The 18,732-nt window shown below is 57.8% G+C and overlaps 2 protein-coding genes and 1 pseudogene across 2 annotated transcripts; all 3 read left to right on the forward strand.

Moving 5' to 3' along the window:
• Nucleotides 1–2,029: 2,029 nt before the first annotated feature.
• On the forward strand, nucleotides 2,030–8,063 carry LOC148592639 (scavenger receptor cysteine-rich type 1 protein M130-like). The gene is made up of 13 exons (XM_088534134.1): nucleotides 2,030–2,096; nucleotides 2,523–2,843; nucleotides 3,017–3,331; nucleotides 3,473–3,781; nucleotides 4,017–4,335; nucleotides 4,953–5,270; nucleotides 5,348–5,658; nucleotides 5,925–6,311; nucleotides 6,592–6,729; nucleotides 7,072–7,167; nucleotides 7,456–7,539; nucleotides 7,627–7,755; nucleotides 7,939–8,063. The coding sequence occupies exons 1-13, from the start codon at nucleotides 2,030–2,032 to the stop codon at nucleotides 8,061–8,063; spliced, it is 2,919 nt and encodes a 972-aa protein (XP_088390260.1).
• A 1,384-nt stretch (nucleotides 8,064–9,447) lies between these two features.
• Nucleotides 9,448–11,204, forward strand: LOC148592640 (uncharacterized; annotated as a pseudogene).
• A 1,117-nt stretch (nucleotides 11,205–12,321) lies between these two features.
• On the forward strand, nucleotides 12,322–18,317 carry LOC148592641 (scavenger receptor cysteine-rich type 1 protein M130-like). Its single transcript, XM_088534131.1, is given in 13 exon segments — nucleotides 12,322–12,388; nucleotides 12,814–13,134; nucleotides 13,305–13,619; nucleotides 13,762–14,070; nucleotides 14,306–14,624; nucleotides 15,242–15,555; nucleotides 15,633–15,947; nucleotides 16,215–16,601; nucleotides 16,861–16,998; nucleotides 17,325–17,420; nucleotides 17,710–17,793; nucleotides 17,881–18,009; nucleotides 18,193–18,317. Coding segments are annotated over 13 exon segments (2,919 nt in total).
• The last annotated feature ends 415 nt before the right edge of the window (nucleotides 18,318–18,732 follow it).

Raw genomic sequence — 18,732 nt, forward strand, 5'->3', positions numbered from 1 at the left:
CACAGCTCTGCAGAAAGAGACGAGCGAGGGTGGCACTGCCCAGCGTGGCAGTGTGCAGCTACCAGGCTTCCTCTTCTCACTCCATTTTTTCCTCACTTCAATGGAGGCATGCAGGCAAACTCTCAAGAAAGATTCTAGTGTTAAGGGTGGAGGTATCTCAAAGAGAGGCTTTGGCCTGCCTTCCTGCTACAATGCGACAACCCTTTCCATGACAGCAAGAAACACACATTGTGTCCAGCATGGGAGGCCTCTCTGACTACCACTGAAAAGATTCTGGGCCTATCCTCCTCATGCCCTCCCTTCTGACATTTATATCTACTCACAGAAAGAACAACGTCAGGCTTTTCCTTTCCACGCTGAACAGATCTATCTCTCTCCGCCTTTCCTCGCACAAGACATGCTCCCATCCCTTCAGCATCTTAGAAGCCCTATGCTGGACTCACTCCAATAGCTCAGGGTCTCTCTTTTGCTGGCGAGCCCAGAACTGAGCACATGTCTGCACATGTGGTTTCCCCAGGGCTAAATAAAGAGGGAGGGAGGATCCTCTACCTCAACCTGCTGCCAGCGCTCTGCCTGATGCAGACCAGGATAGCGTTGGCCATCTTGGCCACGTTGCTCACCATCTATTTGTTGTCCATCATGCCTCCCAGGTGTTTTCTCTGAAGGCTGCTTTCCAGCATGTCAGGCCACAGCCTCTACTGTGGCAACAGGGTATTCTGTCCCAGGAACAAGACTCTGCACTTTCGTCTATTCAATTTCATGAGTTTCCCCTCTGCCCATATCTCCTGCCTGTTGAGCTCCTGAGACTCTGCATAGACCTTCTTGGGCTCGGTGGCCCTGCCAGCTGCTCTGCACTCATGCAGATGCTGGGGAGGTTAAACGTGATGGTCACAAATGTGAAGCTCTTCCTGTGACAGTACTCACAGAGAGTGGAGTTAACATATTGCACAGTCCAACTCCTATCCAGCTTGACAGGTCCAGGGCAGAACCACCACTCCCCTGAGTCCCTCACCTTTGTCCCTAGAGTGCCTGAGCGGCTCTGGTTTTGCTGCAGCTCTTTGTGGCGGTGTCATTGCAGAGAGGTACAGATAGATCAACGCCTCGTATTATTGTAGTGTGAAATGCAGCTAGATGAGCACATAGAGAAGCAGGAGGTGAGATACAGACTGTTCAGCAACCCAGCAGACACATGTGCTTTGATAAAAAGTGGCACTAATCCTGCCATGGCCACTTCCTTGTAGGGCCATATATGCAACAGAGGAGATGCTTCCTTCCTGTCTCCAAGCTCCGTGGGGCAAGCTTGATCTCCATGGAGGTTTCTGGTCTGTGAGTGTCACACTTGCAGGAAGCCGAGCACCACCTCCATCCACCTGCAGGCCTCCACAAGGAACCAAGGCCTTCCTGAAAATGTCCCATGGAGTCCTGGCATGGGCCTCACTTGGTGCTACCTTGCAAGTATCTATCCCACTGGCAGCTCTTGTGCCTCCTGTTCTCATGTGGAGGGCTGCTGAGGATAATGGGACCAGCATCAGCCCCAGAGCATGAAGGAAGCTGCAGCAGATGCTGCCCCACGCAGAGGATGGTCCATATCAGGGACGTGTGCCAGGCTCCCTAGAACCACATGCCAGATCCCGCCCGATGCAGGCTCAGGCATACAAAGGTCCCCTCATCCCCCTGTACCTACTGCATGTTCCCAGGTGGGGAGCTGTGCTCTGCTCACCAAACTCCTCTTGGTACAGCCGTGCAGATGCCCGCCCAGTGGTGGGAAGGACAAGACGCAAGAAGTGGATCCGAACTGCATATATGGGCATGTGCGTGGATGGCGAAGTTTATTGGAGGTTGAGGCTCTGTCAGATGGGAGATAACCCTCCAGATAATGTCTCAAAAGGTGTTTGCTGCACTGATTGGCTCCCCTGGCAGTGGGGCTTGCATCTCTGCCTATATATTGCCCTCCCCTGTCTGGGAGCGGAGATGGTCCAGGAGTCAAGTGGGAGCTGAGCACCGTCCCATAGGGCAGGAGAAAAACAGCATGATGACCAATAGCCTGCTCCTTGCCAGGGTGCTGAGATTGCTGCTGTGCGTGCATCTCTGCTGTGGTGAGTGCCTGTGGGCTCCTTGGGGCTGGAGTTGCTCGTCCTCTTACCTAGAGTGGGAGGCAGTGATGAGTGTCTGACTTACTGTGGGGACTGAGCTTTTCATCGCAGGACCAAGTGCTGAGCACATGTGGCAGGACATGTCCTGGTACATGTCCTCGTTAACTTTGGTGATGGGCATTTAGTGTGTGGATATGGCCCTGCCTTTATACCTGGGGTCCTGCTGTTCCCCAGGACTTTTACACCTGCCCAGCATAGGTTGAAGGCAAGGACCATACCTAGAACAGCAATTTGAAGCCTTGAGCACGCGAGACAGCCATCAGAAACAGTCCCCTAGACCACCTCGTCAAGGCAGGCTGCACCCTTTATCCATGGCACACCATGCTGGAGCACTCTGTCGCCTTTATGCTTCTGCATGGGCACCCACAGGCACCGGGGAACTGCGGCTGGTTGACGGAGGCAGCCGCTGCGCAGGACGGGTGGAGGTGAAGCACGAGGGCCAGTGGGGCAGTGTGTGCAGTGAGGACTTCCAGTGGGATGTCCGTGAGGCCTCCGTGGTCTGCAGACAGCTGGGATGTGGCACTGCGGCCAGGACCTCCATGTACACCCCTTTTGGGGCTGGAGCTGGACAGATCTGGCTACATCCCTACTACTGCCGTGGCACTGAGACAGCGCTCCACCTGTGCTCCCACCTCGGCTGGGGTCAGCACTTCTGTGGTCATGATACGGATGTTGGGGTGACATGCTCAGGTAAGGGATTATGTTACTATGCTGCAGTACAGCTACTTCACTATGGGGGTTTGGGAGCCAATGCAATGAGGCCCAGGGCCTCTCCACCATCTCTCCCTCTCCAGGCTGAGATGGAGTGCAGGAGAGGGGTCAATATACAGCACCCTCTTGCCCTGTCAACACTTCTGATGCAGGTGCTGTGGAGCTGCGCCTTGTGAATGGAGCTGGTCCCTGTGAGGGCAGAGTGGAGGTGAAGCTGCGAGGCCAGTGGGGCACGGTGCTCAGTCACATTTGGGACATGGAGGAGGCCGAAGTGGTGTGTCAGCAGCTGGGCTGTGGCTCTGCCAAAAGTGCTCACATTTCCACACCGTTCGGGGGAGGGTCTGGACCCATTAGCCTAGTTGGGATTGACTGTCATGGTGATGAGTCTGCCCTGTGGGAATGCACTATCACGGGATGGGGTCCATACAAAGCCCCCCACAACTGGGATGTTGGTGTGATCTGCCAAGGTAAGAGCCCTGGGGTCACCCCAGGCTGCCTCGCTGCCTCCTGGGATGGCTATGCTAGCAGTGAGACTGTGAAATCCCAGCAACCACCCCAAATCAAGTTTCTGAGATCCCCATGACACCCCGTTTTTTCTCTCCTGGCAGGATTTGTGCAGCTGGTTGGTGGGGACAGCACCTGCTCAGGACGTGTGGAGGTCAGGAAGGGCCGAGAATGGGCCACCCTCTGTGAGGCCCACGTGGACTTCAACGCTGCCCACGTCATCTGCAAGCAGTTGGGCTGTGGTGCAGCTCTGGCAGTCACCAAGGCAGCACATTTTGGCTCTGGAGCTGGGCCCATCTGGGACAGAGGCTTTGATTGTGCAGGCAATGAATCCCTCCTGTCTGCCTGCGCCCGCAGGCTGCCCCATGCCCAGGGATGCACCCATGCCAACGACACCGGCATCATCTGCTCCCGTAAGAGCGCGGGATGAGGGGCAGAGTGTGCTGAGGAGAGGGCGGGGAGGCCAGCAGATGGGACAAGGTTGCCTCAGGTAGGGATGGGGCACACACACACAGTGAGGCCTGACTTGTGGCAACCCCCAGTGTATGGGGAGGCAGGAGGGTGTGGGGAAGCAGAGTATGCAATTCCTGCTATCACTGTATGGGGATGGGCTCAGGGCTATCACCTCCCACTGCCTTTCTCTTCCAGCCTACACAGACTTCAGGCTGGTGAATGGCAGCACAGCCTGCGCAGGGCGGGTAGAGATGGAGGTGCGGGGCACCTGGCGTTCCCTCTGTGACACTGGCTGGGACGAGCGCGACGCCCAGGTGCTCTGCCACCAGCTTGGCTGCGGATTTGTCACCTCCGTGCCCCGCGGAGGGTACTTTGGGTCAGGGAGTGGCCCATTGTGGCGGGACACGTTTCACTGCAGCGGGATTGAGTCCCACCTGGGAGCGTGCCCTGCCACAGCACTGGGGGTCCCTGCATGTTCTCCAGGCAACACCGCTGCAGTCATGTGCTCAGGTGCGTGTGGGGTAGAGAGCTTCAATGAAAAGGGCTTGCTTCTGGGCGGGGAGCCATCACCAAAAGAGGTGGTGGTCTTGTCCTCTCCCCACAATGCCACCAGGAGCTGTGGGGCACAGGGACCACCTGGAGAAGCAGGTAGTCTTGCAGGACTGATCAGGGCAGGCAGAGGCGTCAGACAAATCACAGAGCTGCCTGAACATAGGCAGGATGAGGGCAGTGTGACCATGCCACCAGGTGCTTTGAGACTCAGGGACCACCTGGAGAGGTGGGTAGTCTTGCAGGACCTGTCAGGACAGACGGAGTGCTCAGACAAGTCACAGGGCAGAAGTAACACAGAAATGAGGAAGACACTGGGCCCTTGAGAGCTTCGTGGCTGGTACCCCTGCTGCTGCCATCAGCCCTGTTGCTGCTGGAGACACTCCAGCAAGAGATATGGCAGGGGGTCTTTGCTCTCCTCTGATACCCTGGCCATGATGAGAAACTTGCGCAGTATCCTGGCCATGGGTGCAAACCAAGGGGTTGGTGGACGTGGAGCCACCAGGGGCCTAAGGGCAGGCGCCCATTGCGGTAGATCCTGCGCCACCGCAGGGCTTCTCTCCTGCATGCAGGGCCAAATAGTGCTGAACCTCTACGTCTGGTGGGCGGGGAGAGCCGCTGCGATGGGCGCCTGGAGATGGCCCTGCACGGAGCCTGGGGCCGAGTCCTGGCAGAGCACTGGGACACCAGCAGTGCCAGCGTGGTGTGTCGGCAGCTCCGCTGTGGCGAGGCACAAAAGGCACACGTGACCTCGGTGCCAGGGCCAGCATCCAGCCCTGTGGGGCCGTACGGGCTCCGGTGCGTGGGCACGGAGGCTCGTGTGGCCCAGTGCAACACCACGCTGCCCAGCGCCACAGTAGCCAACCACAGCAAGGACGTGGTGGTTGTGTGCTCGGGTGAGTGTGCTGGGAAGGGCCGCGGGGCCCTGCGGGGCCCAAGCAGCCTCCCCTCCCCGCGCTGTCTCTCGCTGCAGAGAGCCGGCGACTGCGGCTGGCGAGTGGGCCCGGGCGCTGTGCGGGGAGAGTGGAAGTCTACATGCAGGGAGCCTGGAGCCGTGTCTGCCGGGACAACTGGGACCTGTGGGACGCCACCGTGGTCTGTCGCCAGCTGGGCTGTGGCAGGGCCCTGGCAGCCCCCGACTCAGCCCACTATGGCCAGGGCTCGGGGCCTGTGTGGCCGGAGGCCGGGAGCTGCCTGGGCACCGAACCCACACTCTGGCACTGCCCAGCGCCGGCCCCAGCGGAGGGCAGCTGCAGACAGGGCAGCGACGCAGCAGTCATCTGCTCAGGTCAGCACCGCTGCCACCAGGCCTGGGGACTGTGCTGCCCTGGGAGTGGCCTTGGGGCCAGCCCTCCCCACTGTCCTCCCTGACCACCTCCCCATGCCCTGCGCCAGCCGCATGGGCCTAGACAGCACCTTCTCTTCACAGAGCCGAGGGGTCTGCTCCTTGGGGTGCTGCTCTTGTGCCCCATGAGGGGTGCAGGGTGGCTGGGACGATGGGGGTGTCTGCCCCACCTCAGCTGAGCTGGGCTCCCCTGTGCTGCCCCCTTGCAGAGCTCACAGACCTGCGGCTCATGGGCGACAGCAGCTGTGCCGGGCGCCTGGAGGTCTTCTACAACGGGACGTGGGGAAGCGTGTGCGCCAACGGCACCAGCGCTGACACAGCCGCCGTGGTGTGTCGCCAATTGGGTTGTGGGGATGGAGGCCAGCTGGAATCTGCCCCAGAAAACGCATGGGGCTCAGACCCTGCCTGGCTGTCCTGGGTGAAGTGTGTGCCTGGAACCGACTCACTGTGGCACTGTCCCTCGGCACCCTGGAACCTGCAGCCCTGCGACTCTGCTGGGGACACCCGCATCACCTGCGATGGGAAGCCTGGAGGCAGTACAGGCCCTCCCATGCCAACCACAGCAACCATCTGTCCAGACGGCACAGCCTGCACAGGTAGCTCTGCCCGCACAGGGCAGCACAGTGGCCCCAGGGACAGCGCAGCTCCAGCCCACTAGAGGGGGAGCCGCTTTGCCAAGAACGCAGCTGCCTGGGAAGTGCTCCTTCTCATGCTCATGCAGGAGATTGGCCCCAGGCAGAGGGGGGTCCTCCTTGGCCTCCCTGTCCTCACAGGTTCTACCCTCCATTGCCACGTGTGTCCACTGCCTCAGAGATGTAGGATCGGAGAGAGTCCCTGCCCTCCATCCAGCTGTGCCACATGTTGCTGTCCTCATAGGTGCCCCCAGCCGCCCCACAGCAGCTGCTGGGGCCATGCCAGTGCCCACCATGCTCTGCATCGTTCTCGCCACCCTTCTCTGCCTCGCCCTGGGTGCCCTTGCTGTGCAGGCTTGGCGTGCAATTGCTCTGCGCAGAGGTTTGTTGCTCTGGGGATCTGTGGGGCTGGAGCTTCCAGGACAGGGGGTCATGGCAGATCAAATGAGGGCTGTGGACTCCTGATGGTTCCCAGACTCACCACCCATGGGGTAGCCCATCTGTCCAGGCTGGGAACTGGTGAGATGGTGGAGGCTAGGAGGCCAGGTGGGACTGAGGGCAGGACCTGCTGCAGCACAGCGTCCAGGCAGGGATATCGAGGTGGTCAGAGGATGAGGCATAGCTCTGGGGCTGGGCCACAGAGGTAGCAGTAGGATTGCAGATAACCCCTCATATCCTCTGTGCTGTACCTGTGGCCTTGACTTATGGCTGGCTTCCTTTCCAGGCCCTGGCACAGATGTAGATGCAACGTATGAAGCCGTCTATGAGGAGCTTGACTATACCATGACACCAGAATACCAGGAGATGCCGAATGGCTCAGGTGGGTGTGCCATGGGCCTGGGAGCATATGGCTCCCAACAGCCCTTCTCTGTCCCTCCCGGCCTATCCCCAGCAACTTTCCCTGCTGAGGGAGGTCTCTGTGCCAAGTCCCCATGCACCCACTGCAGCACCCGACATCAGAGGCTGGCCACAGACTGGCCACGAGGAGCTGCCATGTGGGGGCATCTCCAGGTTCTCCACAGTCCCCACTCAGCTGTGAGGCCATCGTGCCCAGGGTGCAGGCCAGGGCATGGGGCCAGGCAGCCTCCCTTAACATTCCCTGCTCCAGGCTCCCCATCTGAAGGCTCAGCCATTAAGCTGGCTTATTACAGCAGCTATAGTGTGGAAGGCAGCAGTACTGGGACAGCACCAGGTATGTGGCAACCCCAGCTCTACAGACTGTGGGTGGGAACAATGCTACTCTGGTCTGGCCCTCTATTCACTCTCCTCTCTGTCACAGCCAACCCTGCCCTGTCTAGTCATGACCCCCTGGATGGCTATGACAATGCTGAAGCTGTGCTGGATCTGGGAGAGGCTGCTGCTCCAGGGATAAATGACACAGCTGTCTGCGAGACATCAGCGCTAGGAGGTAAGAGGTTCCACAACCTGCACAGCAGCCGATCTGAGTGTTGTGCCGGACTGCAGGGAGAGGCGACTCCTCCATACACAGTCATGGCAGTGGGCAGCAGCTGGGCACAGGAGGGCCCTGGTCCATGCCTGGCAGCCAGGGCATGAAATGGCCTCTCTAAATCACTGTTTTTGCTCTTTCCAGAAGGAAGACGACCCTCCCTGAGCCCCACAGAGTCAAGAGTAAATGCTACAGATGCCCTGTCCTCAACACTCAGAGATGCAGGCTATGACGACGTTGGTGTCAGCAGCCCCAGCACATCACTGTGAGTGCTGTGGGGCAGTACCACGGTAGTCTCTGAGGACACATGAGCTTGGTGTCAAAGGGCGCTGCCTCTGCGAAGCCATGGCCTGGTTACGCAGGGCTTTGTTCACCTGACTGACCAGCCACTGGGGCCTACTTGAGATTTTAGACCCCTGGGGAACTGCCCCCATTGTTACTCCCACACAACCCTCTGGCTGCTGCCTGAGCTTTTATGTCCTTCTGCTGTGCGCTTCCCTCTTTCCCATTAATAAAACATAAATTTTTTTAAAAAAGGCATGTGTGGAGTCTCAGTACCAGGGTAAAGACTTCATTTGCCATATCGTGGAGGTGGCTGGGGTAAACAAGTAGCATATCCTGCTAAGCATGATCCTTCTCGTGTGAAATCCATCCCCCTTTGTCCACCCTTGCACGGGGCAGTCTAGTACAATGGCTGCTGTGGGCATTTTACCTGCTTTGCCCTAAGCCAGGACACCTCTCCTCATGGTGCCCCATCTACTATACCCTGTTCCCATGCAGTGCTTGCCAGATCAACATCACTGGCATGGCACACCACACAGACAGTGCACAGCAGAGTCAGCACAGCATGGTAGAAAGAGACGAGAAGGGGTGGCGCTGCCCAGTGTGGCAGTGTGCAGCTACCAGGCTTCCTCTCCTTGCTGGATGTTTTCCTCGCTCCGAAGGAGGCCCACAGGCCAACTGCTAAGAGAAAACTGTAATGTTATGGGTGGAGGTGTCTTGAAGGGAGGCTTTAGCTTGCCTTCTTGCCACAAAATGAGGGCCCCATCCATGAGAGCAAGAAACACACATTGTGTCCAGCATGGGGGGCATCACTGAGTACCACTGAAAAGATTCTGGACCCATCCTCTTCCCTCCCTTCTGAAATTTACGTCCAGTAATAGAAAGGAAAACATTAGGTTTCTCCATGCTGAACAGGCCCAGCTCTCTCTGCCTTTCCTTGGACAACACATGATCCCATGCCTTCAGTATCTTCGGAGCCCTATGCTGGACTCACTCCAATAGCTCCAGGTCTTTCCTGTAGTGGGGAGCCCAGGACTGTGCACAGCTCTGAACAGTTTCATGATGTTGCAATTCACAATCCAATGTTGGAATTCACAATCCTGCAAGGAAGAAGCTGGATAAGAAGTAGGATTGCAATCCTGGACCTCAAGAAAGATAACTTTGACCTCTTCAGGGAGCTCCTTTTGCTGGAATTCCCTGGGCAAGGGTCCTAGAAGGAAAGGGAGTCCAGGAGAGTTGGCTGATATCCAAACACCACTTTCTCCAAGCTCAGGATAGGTGCATTCCTATAAGAAAGAAGTTGAGCAAGGGGGTGGGAGACCTGCGTGGAATGGCAAGGAGCTGTTGGGTAAACTTAATGAGAAAAACAGCATGTACATGATGTGGAAGAAGCTCCCTCCCACATGGGAAGAATATAGGAGCATTGTCCAAGAATGTAAAGATGCAACAAGAAAGGCCAAGACCCGTTTGGAATTAGAGTTAATGAGAGATGTCAAGGGCAACAAGAAGGGCTTCTACAAACACATCAACAGCAAGAGGAAGACTAGGGAAAATGTTAATCTGCTGCTGAATGGGGAGGGTGCCCTGGTGGCAGAGGATGCAAAGAATCAGAGTTACTAAATGCCTTATTTTCTAATTTCTTTACTGCTAAGGCTAGTCCCCATGAACTACAGAGCCTGGAGACAAGAGAGATAACCAGGAGAGGGGAGTACTTTCCGCCGGTCGAGGAGGATTGGGTTAGGGATTATTTAGGCAAACTGGACACCCATAAATCTATGGGCCCAAGATTGCTGAGGGAAGTGGCGGGGGTTACTGCTCAGCCTCTTTCCATCATCTCGGAAATGTCGTGGAGAGCGGGAAAGGTGCTGGAGGACTAGAATAAAGCCAACGTCACTCCAGTCTTCAAAAAGGGCAATAGGGAGGACCCAGGGAACTACAGGCCAGTCAGCCTCACCTCCGTCCCTGGAAAAATGATGGAGCAGCTCATCCTAGAGACCATCTCTAGGTATGTCAAGGAAAAGAAGATAATCAGGAAAAGTCAGCATGGATTCACCAAGGGAAAGTCGTGTTTGATGAACCTGATAGCCTGGCTCGATGGACGATGGGGGAGCCATGGATGCTGTCTACCTTGATTTCAGCACGGCTTTTGACACAGTCACCCATAACATCCTCATACGAAAACTAATGAAGTGTGGACTGGATGAGTGGACAGTGAAGTGGATTGCCGACTGGCTGAATGGCAGAGCCCAGAGGGTGGTGATAAATGGGGCTCAGTCTAGTTGGAGGCCTGCGGTCAGTGATGTGGCACAAGGGTCAGTACTGGGCCTGGTGCTGTTCAACTTGTTCATTAGTGCCATGAACGAAGAAACGGAGTGCAGCCTCAGCAAGTTTGCAGATGATACAAAACTGGGTGGAGTGACCAACACTCCAGAGGGCTGTGCTGCCATTCAGAGAGATCTAGATATGATGGAGAGTTGGGCAGAGAGGAACCTCATGCTGTTCAACAAGGACAAGTGCAGGGTCCTGTACCTGGGGAGGAATAACCCCAGGCACCAGTACAGATTAGGGGCTGACCTGCTGGAAAGCAGCTCCGCAGAGAGGTATTTGGGAGTCCTGGTTGACAACAAGTTAATCATGAGTCACCAATGTGCCCTCTTGGCCAAGAAACCCAATGGGTCCCTGGCCTGCATCAGGAGGAGTATTGCCAGCAGGATGAGAGAGGTGATCCTCTCCCTCTACTCAGCTCTGGTGAGGCTGCACGTGGAGTACTGGGTGCAGTTCTGAGCTCCCCAGTACAAGAGGGATGTGGAGCTTCTAGAGAGGGTCCAGCGTAGGGCCATGAAGATGATTAAGGAACTGAAGCATCTATTGTATGAGGACGGACTAAGCGAGTTGGATCTGTTTAGTCTGGAGAAGAACAGACTGAGAGGAGATTTGATCAACATGTTCAAGTACCTGAGGGGTGACTGTAGGGAGGATGGGCCCAGGCTCTTCTCCGTGGTGGTCAGTGACAGGACAAGGGGTAACGGGTGTTAGTTGAAACATGGGAAGTCCCACCTCCATATGAGGAAGAACTTCTTTACTGTGAGGGTGACATAGCCATGGCACAGGCTGCCCAGAGAGGCTGAGGTGTCTCCTTCTCTGGAGTTTTTCCAAGCCTGCCTGGATGCCACCCTGTGCCACATCCTCTAGGTGTCCCTGTTTGTGCAGGGGATTGGACTATATGAACTCTAGACGTTCCTTCCAAATTTAACCATTCTGTGATTCTGTGATTCATGCAGTCTCCCCAGGGCTGAGTAAAGAGGGAGGGAGGATCCTCTCCCTAAACCTGCTGCCAGCACGCCGCCTGATACCACACAGGACTCCACTGGAGAACTTGGCCACCTGGACATGTTGCTCACAATCTTGTTGTCCACCATGTCTCCCAGGTGCCTCTCAGAAGGCTGCTTTCTGGCATGTCAGACCACAGACTTCACTGGGGCAAGGGGTTATTCTGTCCCATGCCCAACTCTGCCCTTCCCTCTATTCAATTTCATGAGGTTCCCCTCTACCAATGTCTCCCACCTGTTGCTCCAGAGCTTCAGCACAGACCTTCTTGTGCTCAGTGGCTGTGTCAGCTGCTCTGCACTCAGGCAGATGCTGGGGAGGTTAAATGTGATGATCACAAAGATGAAGCTCTGCCTGTGATGCTACTCACACAGAGGGGAATTAACCTGTGGCACAGTCCCACTCCTACCCAGGCTGACAGAATGGAGGGCACCACCAACCATCTCTTGTGCCCTTCAACTGTCCCCAGAGCTCCTGGGCAGCTCTGGATTTGCTCTAGCTCTTTGCGCCAGTCTCACTGCCAAGGGATACACACTCAAGCATAGGAAGGTCCCTCACTCCTCTGTAACTGCTTAAGGTTCCCAGACGGGGAGCCGTGCTCTGCTCACCAAACCACTCTTGGTACAGCCATGCAGATGCCCACCCAGTGGTGGGAAGGACAAGATGCAAGAAGTGAATCCGAGCAACATATATGGGCATGTACGTGGATGAAGAAGTTTATTGGAGGTTGGGGCTCTGTCAAATGGGAGATAACTTTCCTGATAAAGTCTCAAAAAGGTGTTTGCTGCACTGATTGGCTCCCCTGGCAGTGGGGCTTCCCTCTCTGCCTATATATTGCCCTCCCCACTAGAGGAACGATGGTGGTCCAGGACTCAAGCGGGAGCTGGAGACCGTCCCATAGGGCAGGAGAAAAACAGGATGGTCACCAATAGCCTGCTCCTTGCCAGGGCGCTGGGACTGCTGCTGGGCGTGCAGCTCTGCTACGGTGAGTGCCTGTGGGCTCCTTGAGGCTGGAGTTGCTCATCCTCATGCCAAGAGTGGGAGGCAGTGATGAGTGTCTCGGCGACCGTGGGGACTGTGCTTTTGATCGTAGGGCCAAGTGCTGAGCACAGTTGGCAGGATATGTTCTGCTCCATTCCCCCGTTGCCATTGGGGATGGGCATTTGGTGGCTAAACATGGCCCTGTCTTTGCACCAGGTGCTGTGCTGTTCCCCGGAAATTTTCCACCCACACAAGCATAGGATGAAGGCAAGGGCCATACCCATATAAGCGAGTGGAAACCTAGAGGATGGGGTCAGCCTTTGGAAATAGACCCCATGCTAGCCTGTCAGGGCTGGCCACATCCTTTATTCATGGCACACCATGCTGGGGCTCTGTGAATCCTATACATTCCTGCGTGGGCACCCACAGGCACCGGGGAGCTGCGTTTGGTTGACGGAGGCAGTCGCTGTGCAGGACGAGTGGAGGTGAAGCACGAGGGCCAGTGGGGCAGCGTGTGCAGTTATGACTTCCACTGGGGTGTCCCTGCGGCCTCTGTGGTCTGCAGACAGCTGGGATGTGGCACTGTGGCCAGGAGTTCCCCATACACCCCTTCTGGGGCTGGAGCTGGACAGATCTGGCTGCAGCCCTACTACTGCCGTGGCACTGAGACAGAGCTTCAGAACTGCCTCCATTTTGGCTGGGGTCAGCACTTCTGTGATCATGATACGGATGTTGGGGTGACATGTTCAGGTGAGAAATTGTGTGACAATGCTGGGGTACAGCCACTTGACTATGAGGGGTTGGGAGCCAATACGAGGCCCAGGGCCTCTCCACCATCTCTCCCTCTCCAGGCTGAGATGGTGTGCAAGAGTGTGGTCCACATACAGCACCCTCTTGCCTTGTCAACACTTCTGATGCAGGTGCCGTGGAGCTGCGCCTTGTGAATGGAAGTGATCCCTGTGAGGGCAGAGTAGAGGTGAAGCTGCAGGGCCAGTGGGGTACAGTGCGAGATAAAAAATGGGATATGGAGGATGCCGAAGTGGTGTGTCAGCAGCTGGGCTGTGGCTCTGCCAGAAGTGCTCATAGCTCCACACCGTTTGGGGAAGGATCTGGACCCATTCACTTCGCTTGGATTGACTGTCGTGGGGATGAGTCTGCCCTGTGGGAATGCAATATTAGGGGATGGGGTCCATACAAAAGCCCCCACGAATGGGATGTTGGAGTGATCTGCCAAGGTAAGAACCCTGGGGTCACCTCAGGCTGCCTTACTACTGGGATGGCTGTCCCAGCACTGAGACTGTAAAGTGAAGTCCCAAAAAACAGCCCCCATAAATTCCTTGAGAGCCCCATGACACTATGTCCTCTCTCTCCTGGCAGGATTTGTGCGGCTGGTTGGTGGGGACAGCACCTGCTTGGGCCGTGTGGAGATCATGCAGGGACAAGAATGGGCCACCCTCTGTGAGGCCCACATGGACCCCAACGCTGCGCACGTCATCTGCAAGGAGTTGGGCTGTGGTGCAGCTCTGGCAGTCACCAAGGCAGCACATTTTGGCTCAGGAGCTGGGCCCATCTGGGACGGAGGCTTTGATTGTGCAGGCAACGAATCCCTCCTGTCTGCCTGTGCCCGCAGGCTGCCCCATGCACAGGGATGCACTCATGCCAATGACACCGGCATCATCTGCTCCCGTAAGAGCGCGGGATGAGGGGCAGAGTGTGCTGAGGAGAGGGCGGGGAGGCCAGCAGATGGGACAAGGTTGCCTCAGGTAGGGATGGGGCACACACACACTGAGGCCTGACTTGTGACAACCCCCAGTGTATGGGGAGGCAGGAGGGTGTGGGGAAGCAGAGGATGCAATTCCTGCTATCACTGTATGGAGATAGGCTCAGGGCTATCACCTCCCACTGCCTTTCTCTCTTCCAGCCTACACAGATTTCAGGCTGGTGAATGGCAGCACGGCCTGTGCAGGGCGGGCCGAGATGGAGGTGCGGGGCACCTGGCGCTCGCTCTGTGACACTGGCTGGGACGAGCGTGACGCCCAGGTGCTCTGCCACCAACTTGGCTGCGGATTTGTCACCTCTGTGCCCCGCGGAGGGTATTTTGGGTCAGGGAGTGGCCCATTGTGGCAGGACACGTTTCACTGCAGCGGGATCGAGTCCCACCTGGGAGCGTGCCCTGCCACAGCTTTGGGGGTCCCTGCATGTTCTCCAGGCAACACCGCTGCAGTCATGTGCTCAGGTGCGTGTGGGGTAGAGAGCTTCAATGAAAAGGGCTTGTTTCTGGGAGGGGAGCCGTCAGCAAAAGAGGTGGTGGGCTTGTCCTCTCCCCACAATGCCACCAGGAGCTGTGGGGCACAGGGACCACCTGGAGAAGCAGGTAGTCTTGCAGGACTGATCAGGGCAGGCAGAGGCGTCAGACAAATCACAGAGCTGCCTGGATATAGGCAGGATGAGGGCAGTGTGACCATGCCACCAGGTGCTGTGAGGCTCAGGGACCACCTGGGGAGGTGGGTAGTCTTGCAGGACCTGTCAGGGCAGACGGAGTGCTCAGACAAGTCACAGGGCAGAAGTAACACAGAAATAAGGCGGACACTGGGCCCTTGAGAGCTTCCTGGCTGGTACCCCTGCCGTTGCCATCAGCCCTGTTGCTGCTGGAGACACTCCAGCAAGAGATATGGCAGGGGGTCTTTGCTCTCCTCTGATACCCTGGCCATGATGAGAAACTTGCACAGTATCCTGGCCATGGGTGCAAACCAAGGGGTTGGTGGACATGGAGCCACCAGGGGCCTAAGGGCAGGTGCCCATTGCGGTAGACCCTGTGCCACCGCAGGGCTTCTCTCCTGCATGCAGGGCCAAGTAGTGCTGAACCTCTACGTCTGGTGGGCGGGGAGAGCCGCTGCGATGGGCGCCTGGAGGTGGCCCTGAATGGAGCCTGGGGCCGAGTCTTGGCAGAGCACGGGGACACCAGCAGTGCCAGTGTGGTGTGTCGGCAGCTCCGCTGTGACGAGGCACAAAAGGCCCATGTGGCCCCAGTGCCGGGGCCGGCGTCCAGGCCTGTGGGGCTGTACGGGCTCCAGTGTATGGGCACGGAGGCTCGTGTGGCCCAGTGCAACACCACACTGCCCAGCACCACAGCAGCCGGCCACAGCGAGGACATGGCGGTTGTGTGTTCAGGTAAGCGTGCCGGGAAGGGCCATGGGGCCCTGCGGGGCCCAAGCAGCCTCCCCTCCCTGCACTGTCTCTCACTGCAGAGAGCCGTCAGCTGCGGCTGGCGAGCGGGCCCGGGCGCTGTGCGGGGAGAGTGGAGGTCTACGTGCAGGGGGCCTGGAGCCGCGTCTGCCAGGACAACTGGGACCTGTGGGACGCCGCCGTGGTCTGTCGACAGCTGGGCTGCGGCAGGGCCCTGGCAGCCCCCCGTTCAGCCCATTATGGCCAGGGCTCGGGGCCTGTGTGGCCGGGGGCCGGGGGTTGCCTGGGCACCTAAGCCACACTCTGGCACTGCCCAGCACCAGCCCCAGTGGCAGGCAGCTGCAGGCAGGGCAGCGACGCAGCAGTCATCTGCTCAGGTCAGCACCGCTGCCACCAGGCCTGGGGACTGTGCTGCCCTGGGAGCAGCCTTAGGGGCAGCCCTCCCCACTCTCCTCCCTGACCACCTCCCCCATGCCCTGCGCTGACCGTGGGGGCTTAGGCAGCACCTTCTCTCCACAGAGCCAAGGGGTCTGCTCCTTGGGGTGCTGCTCTTGTGCCTCAAGAGAGGTGCAGCGTGGCTGGGACAATGGGGGTGTCTGCCCCACCTCAGCTGAGCTGGGCTCCCCTGTGCTGACCCCTTGCAGAGCTCACAGACCTGCGGCTCGTGGGTGACAGCAGCTGCGCTGGGCGCCTGGAGGTCTTCTACAACGGGACGTGGGGCAGCGTGTGCGCCAACGGCACCAGCGCCGACACAGCTGCCGTGGTGTGTCGCCAGCTGGGTTGTGGGGATGGAGGCCAGATGGCATCTGCCCCAGAAAACGCATGGGGCTCAAGACCTGCCTTGCTGTCCTGGGCGAAGTGTGCACCTGGAACCGACTCCTTGTGGCACTGTCCCTCGGCACCTTGGCACCTGCAGCCCTGCGACTCCACTGGGGACACCCACATCACCTGCGATGAGAAGCCTGCAGGCAGCACAGGGCCTCCCACGCCAACTACAGCAACCATCTGTCCAGACGGCACAGCCTGCACAGGTAGCTCTGCCCACGCAGGGCAGCACGGTGGCCCCAGCCCACTGGAGGGGGAGCCGCTCTGCCAAGAACCCAGCTGCCTGGGACTGCCTGTTCTCATGCTCATGCAGGAGCTTGGCCCCAGGCAGAGCAGGGACCGCCTCAGCGTCCCTGTCAGAGCTTCTCCCCTGCATTGCCACAAGTGTCCACTGCCTCAGAGATGTAGGATGGGAGAAAGTCCCTGCCCTCAATCCAGCTGTGCCATTTTTTGCTGTCCTCACAGGTGCCCCCAGCAGCCTCACAGCCGCTGCTGGGGCCATGCCAGTGCCCACCATGCTCTGCATCATTCTCGCCACCCTTCTCTGCCTCGTCCTGGGTGCCCTCGCTGTGCAGGCTTGGCGTGCAATTGCTCTGCGCAGAGGTTTGTTGCACGGGGGGTCTGTGGGGCTGAAGCTTCCAGGACAAGCAGCCATAGCAGATCAAATGAGGGCTGTGGACTCCTGATGGTCCCCTGACTCCTCATCCATTAGGGAAGCCCATCTGTCCAGCCTGGGAACTGATGAGATAGTGGAGGCTAGGAGGCCAGGTGGGGGTGAAGGCAGGACCTGCTGCAACACAGGGTCCAGGCTCAGAGGATCGAGCAAACCTCTGGGGCGGGTCACAGAGGTAGCGGGAGGATTGCAGCTGACCCCTAACATCCACTGTGCTGTACCTGTGGCCTTGGCTTATGGCTTTCTTCATTTCCAGGCCCTGGCACAGATGCAGATGCAACCTATGAGGCCGTCTATGAGGAGCTTGACTACACCGTGACACCAGAGTACCAGGAGATGCCGAGTGGCTCAGGTGGGTGTGCCATGGGCCTGGAAGGACATGGCTCCCAACAGTCCTTTCCTGTCTCTCCCAGCCCATCCCCAACAATTTTCCCTGCCGAGGGAGGTCTCTGGGCCAAGTCCTCACGCACCCACTGCAGCACCCGACATCAGAGCCCAGCCACGTACTGGCCACAAGGAGCTGCCATGTGGGGGCATCTTCAGGTTCCTCCAGGTTCTCCACCCTGCCGTGAGGCCATCATGCCCAGGGAGCAGGCCAGGCCATGGGGCCAGTCAACCTCCCTTAACATTCCCTGCTCCAGGCTCCCCATCTGAAGGCTCAGACACAAAGCTGCCTTATTACAGCAGCAGCAGTGTGGAAGCTGGCAGCGCCGGGACAGCACCAGGTATGTGGCAATGCCAGCTCTGCAGCCTATGGATGGGAACAACGCAACTCTGGCCTGGCCCTTGAATCACTCTCCTGTCCGTCACAGATACCCCTGCCGTAATCAGTTATGACCCCCTGGACGGGTATGATGATGCTGAAGCTGTGCTGGATCCAGGAGAGGCTGCTGCTCCAGGGCTGAGCGACAGAGTTGTCTGCAAGACAGCAGCGCTAGGAGGTAAGAAGTGCCACAACCTGCACAGCAGCCGATCCGAGTGTTGTACCAGTCTGCAGGGAGAGGCGGCTCCTCCATACACACCCATGGCAGTGGGCAGCAACTGGGTAAAGGAGGGCCCTGGCGCGGGCCTGGCAGCCAGAGCATGAAATGGCCTCTCTAAGTCACCAGGTTTGCTCTTTCCAGAAGGAAGACGACTCTCCCTGAGCACCACAGAGCCACCAGGAGATGCAACAGATGCCTTGTCCTCAACACACAGGGATGCAGGCTATGATGACGCTGGGGTCAGCAGCACCAGCACATCACTGTGAGTGCTGTGGGGCTGTACTGTGCGGGCCTCTCAGGACATGTGAGCAGAGTTTCCAGGGGCGCTGCCTCTGCGAAGCCATGGCCTGGCCACACAGGGCCTTGTTCACCTGAGTGACCAGATGAGCTAGGGATTCTGGACCTTTGGGGAACTGCCTCCATTGTTACTCCCACACAACTCTCTGACTGCTGCCTGAGCTTTTATGTACTTTCACTGTGCATTTTTCTCATCTCTATTAATAAAAATAAAAATAAAAATAAATGCTTGCTTCAAGGGAGGCCTTCAGGCTAAATGACAAGAGACAACGGTAGTGTTATGGGTGTAGGTATCTCCAAGGGAGGTTTTGGGCTGCCTTCAGGCTGCAGCACGATGGCCTCATCCAAGACAGCAAGAAACACACGTTCTGTCCAGCCTGGGAG

The sequence above is a fragment of the Tinamus guttatus genome, unplaced genomic scaffold, assembly GCF_059628265.1.
Source record: "Tinamus guttatus ecotype Peru unplaced genomic scaffold, ASM5962826v1 Tinamus_guttatus_pri_ptg000546l, whole genome shotgun sequence".
Classification (NCBI taxonomy): Eukaryota; Metazoa; Chordata; class Aves; order Tinamiformes; family Tinamidae; genus Tinamus; species Tinamus guttatus.

Coding starts and splice junctions, on each gene's coding strand:
- LOC148592639 (XM_088534134.1), top strand. CDS start 2,030: ATGATGACCAATAGCCTGCTCCTTGCCAGGGTGCTGAGATTGCTGCTG. Junction 5,659..5,924: donor CGCAGCAGTCATCTGCTCAG/GTCAGCACCGCT, acceptor GCCCCCTTGCAG/AGCTCACAGACCTGCGGCTC. Junction 7,756..7,938: donor CGAGACATCAGCGCTAGGAG/GTAAGAGGTTCC, acceptor TGCTCTTTCCAG/AAGGAAGACGACCCTCCCTG.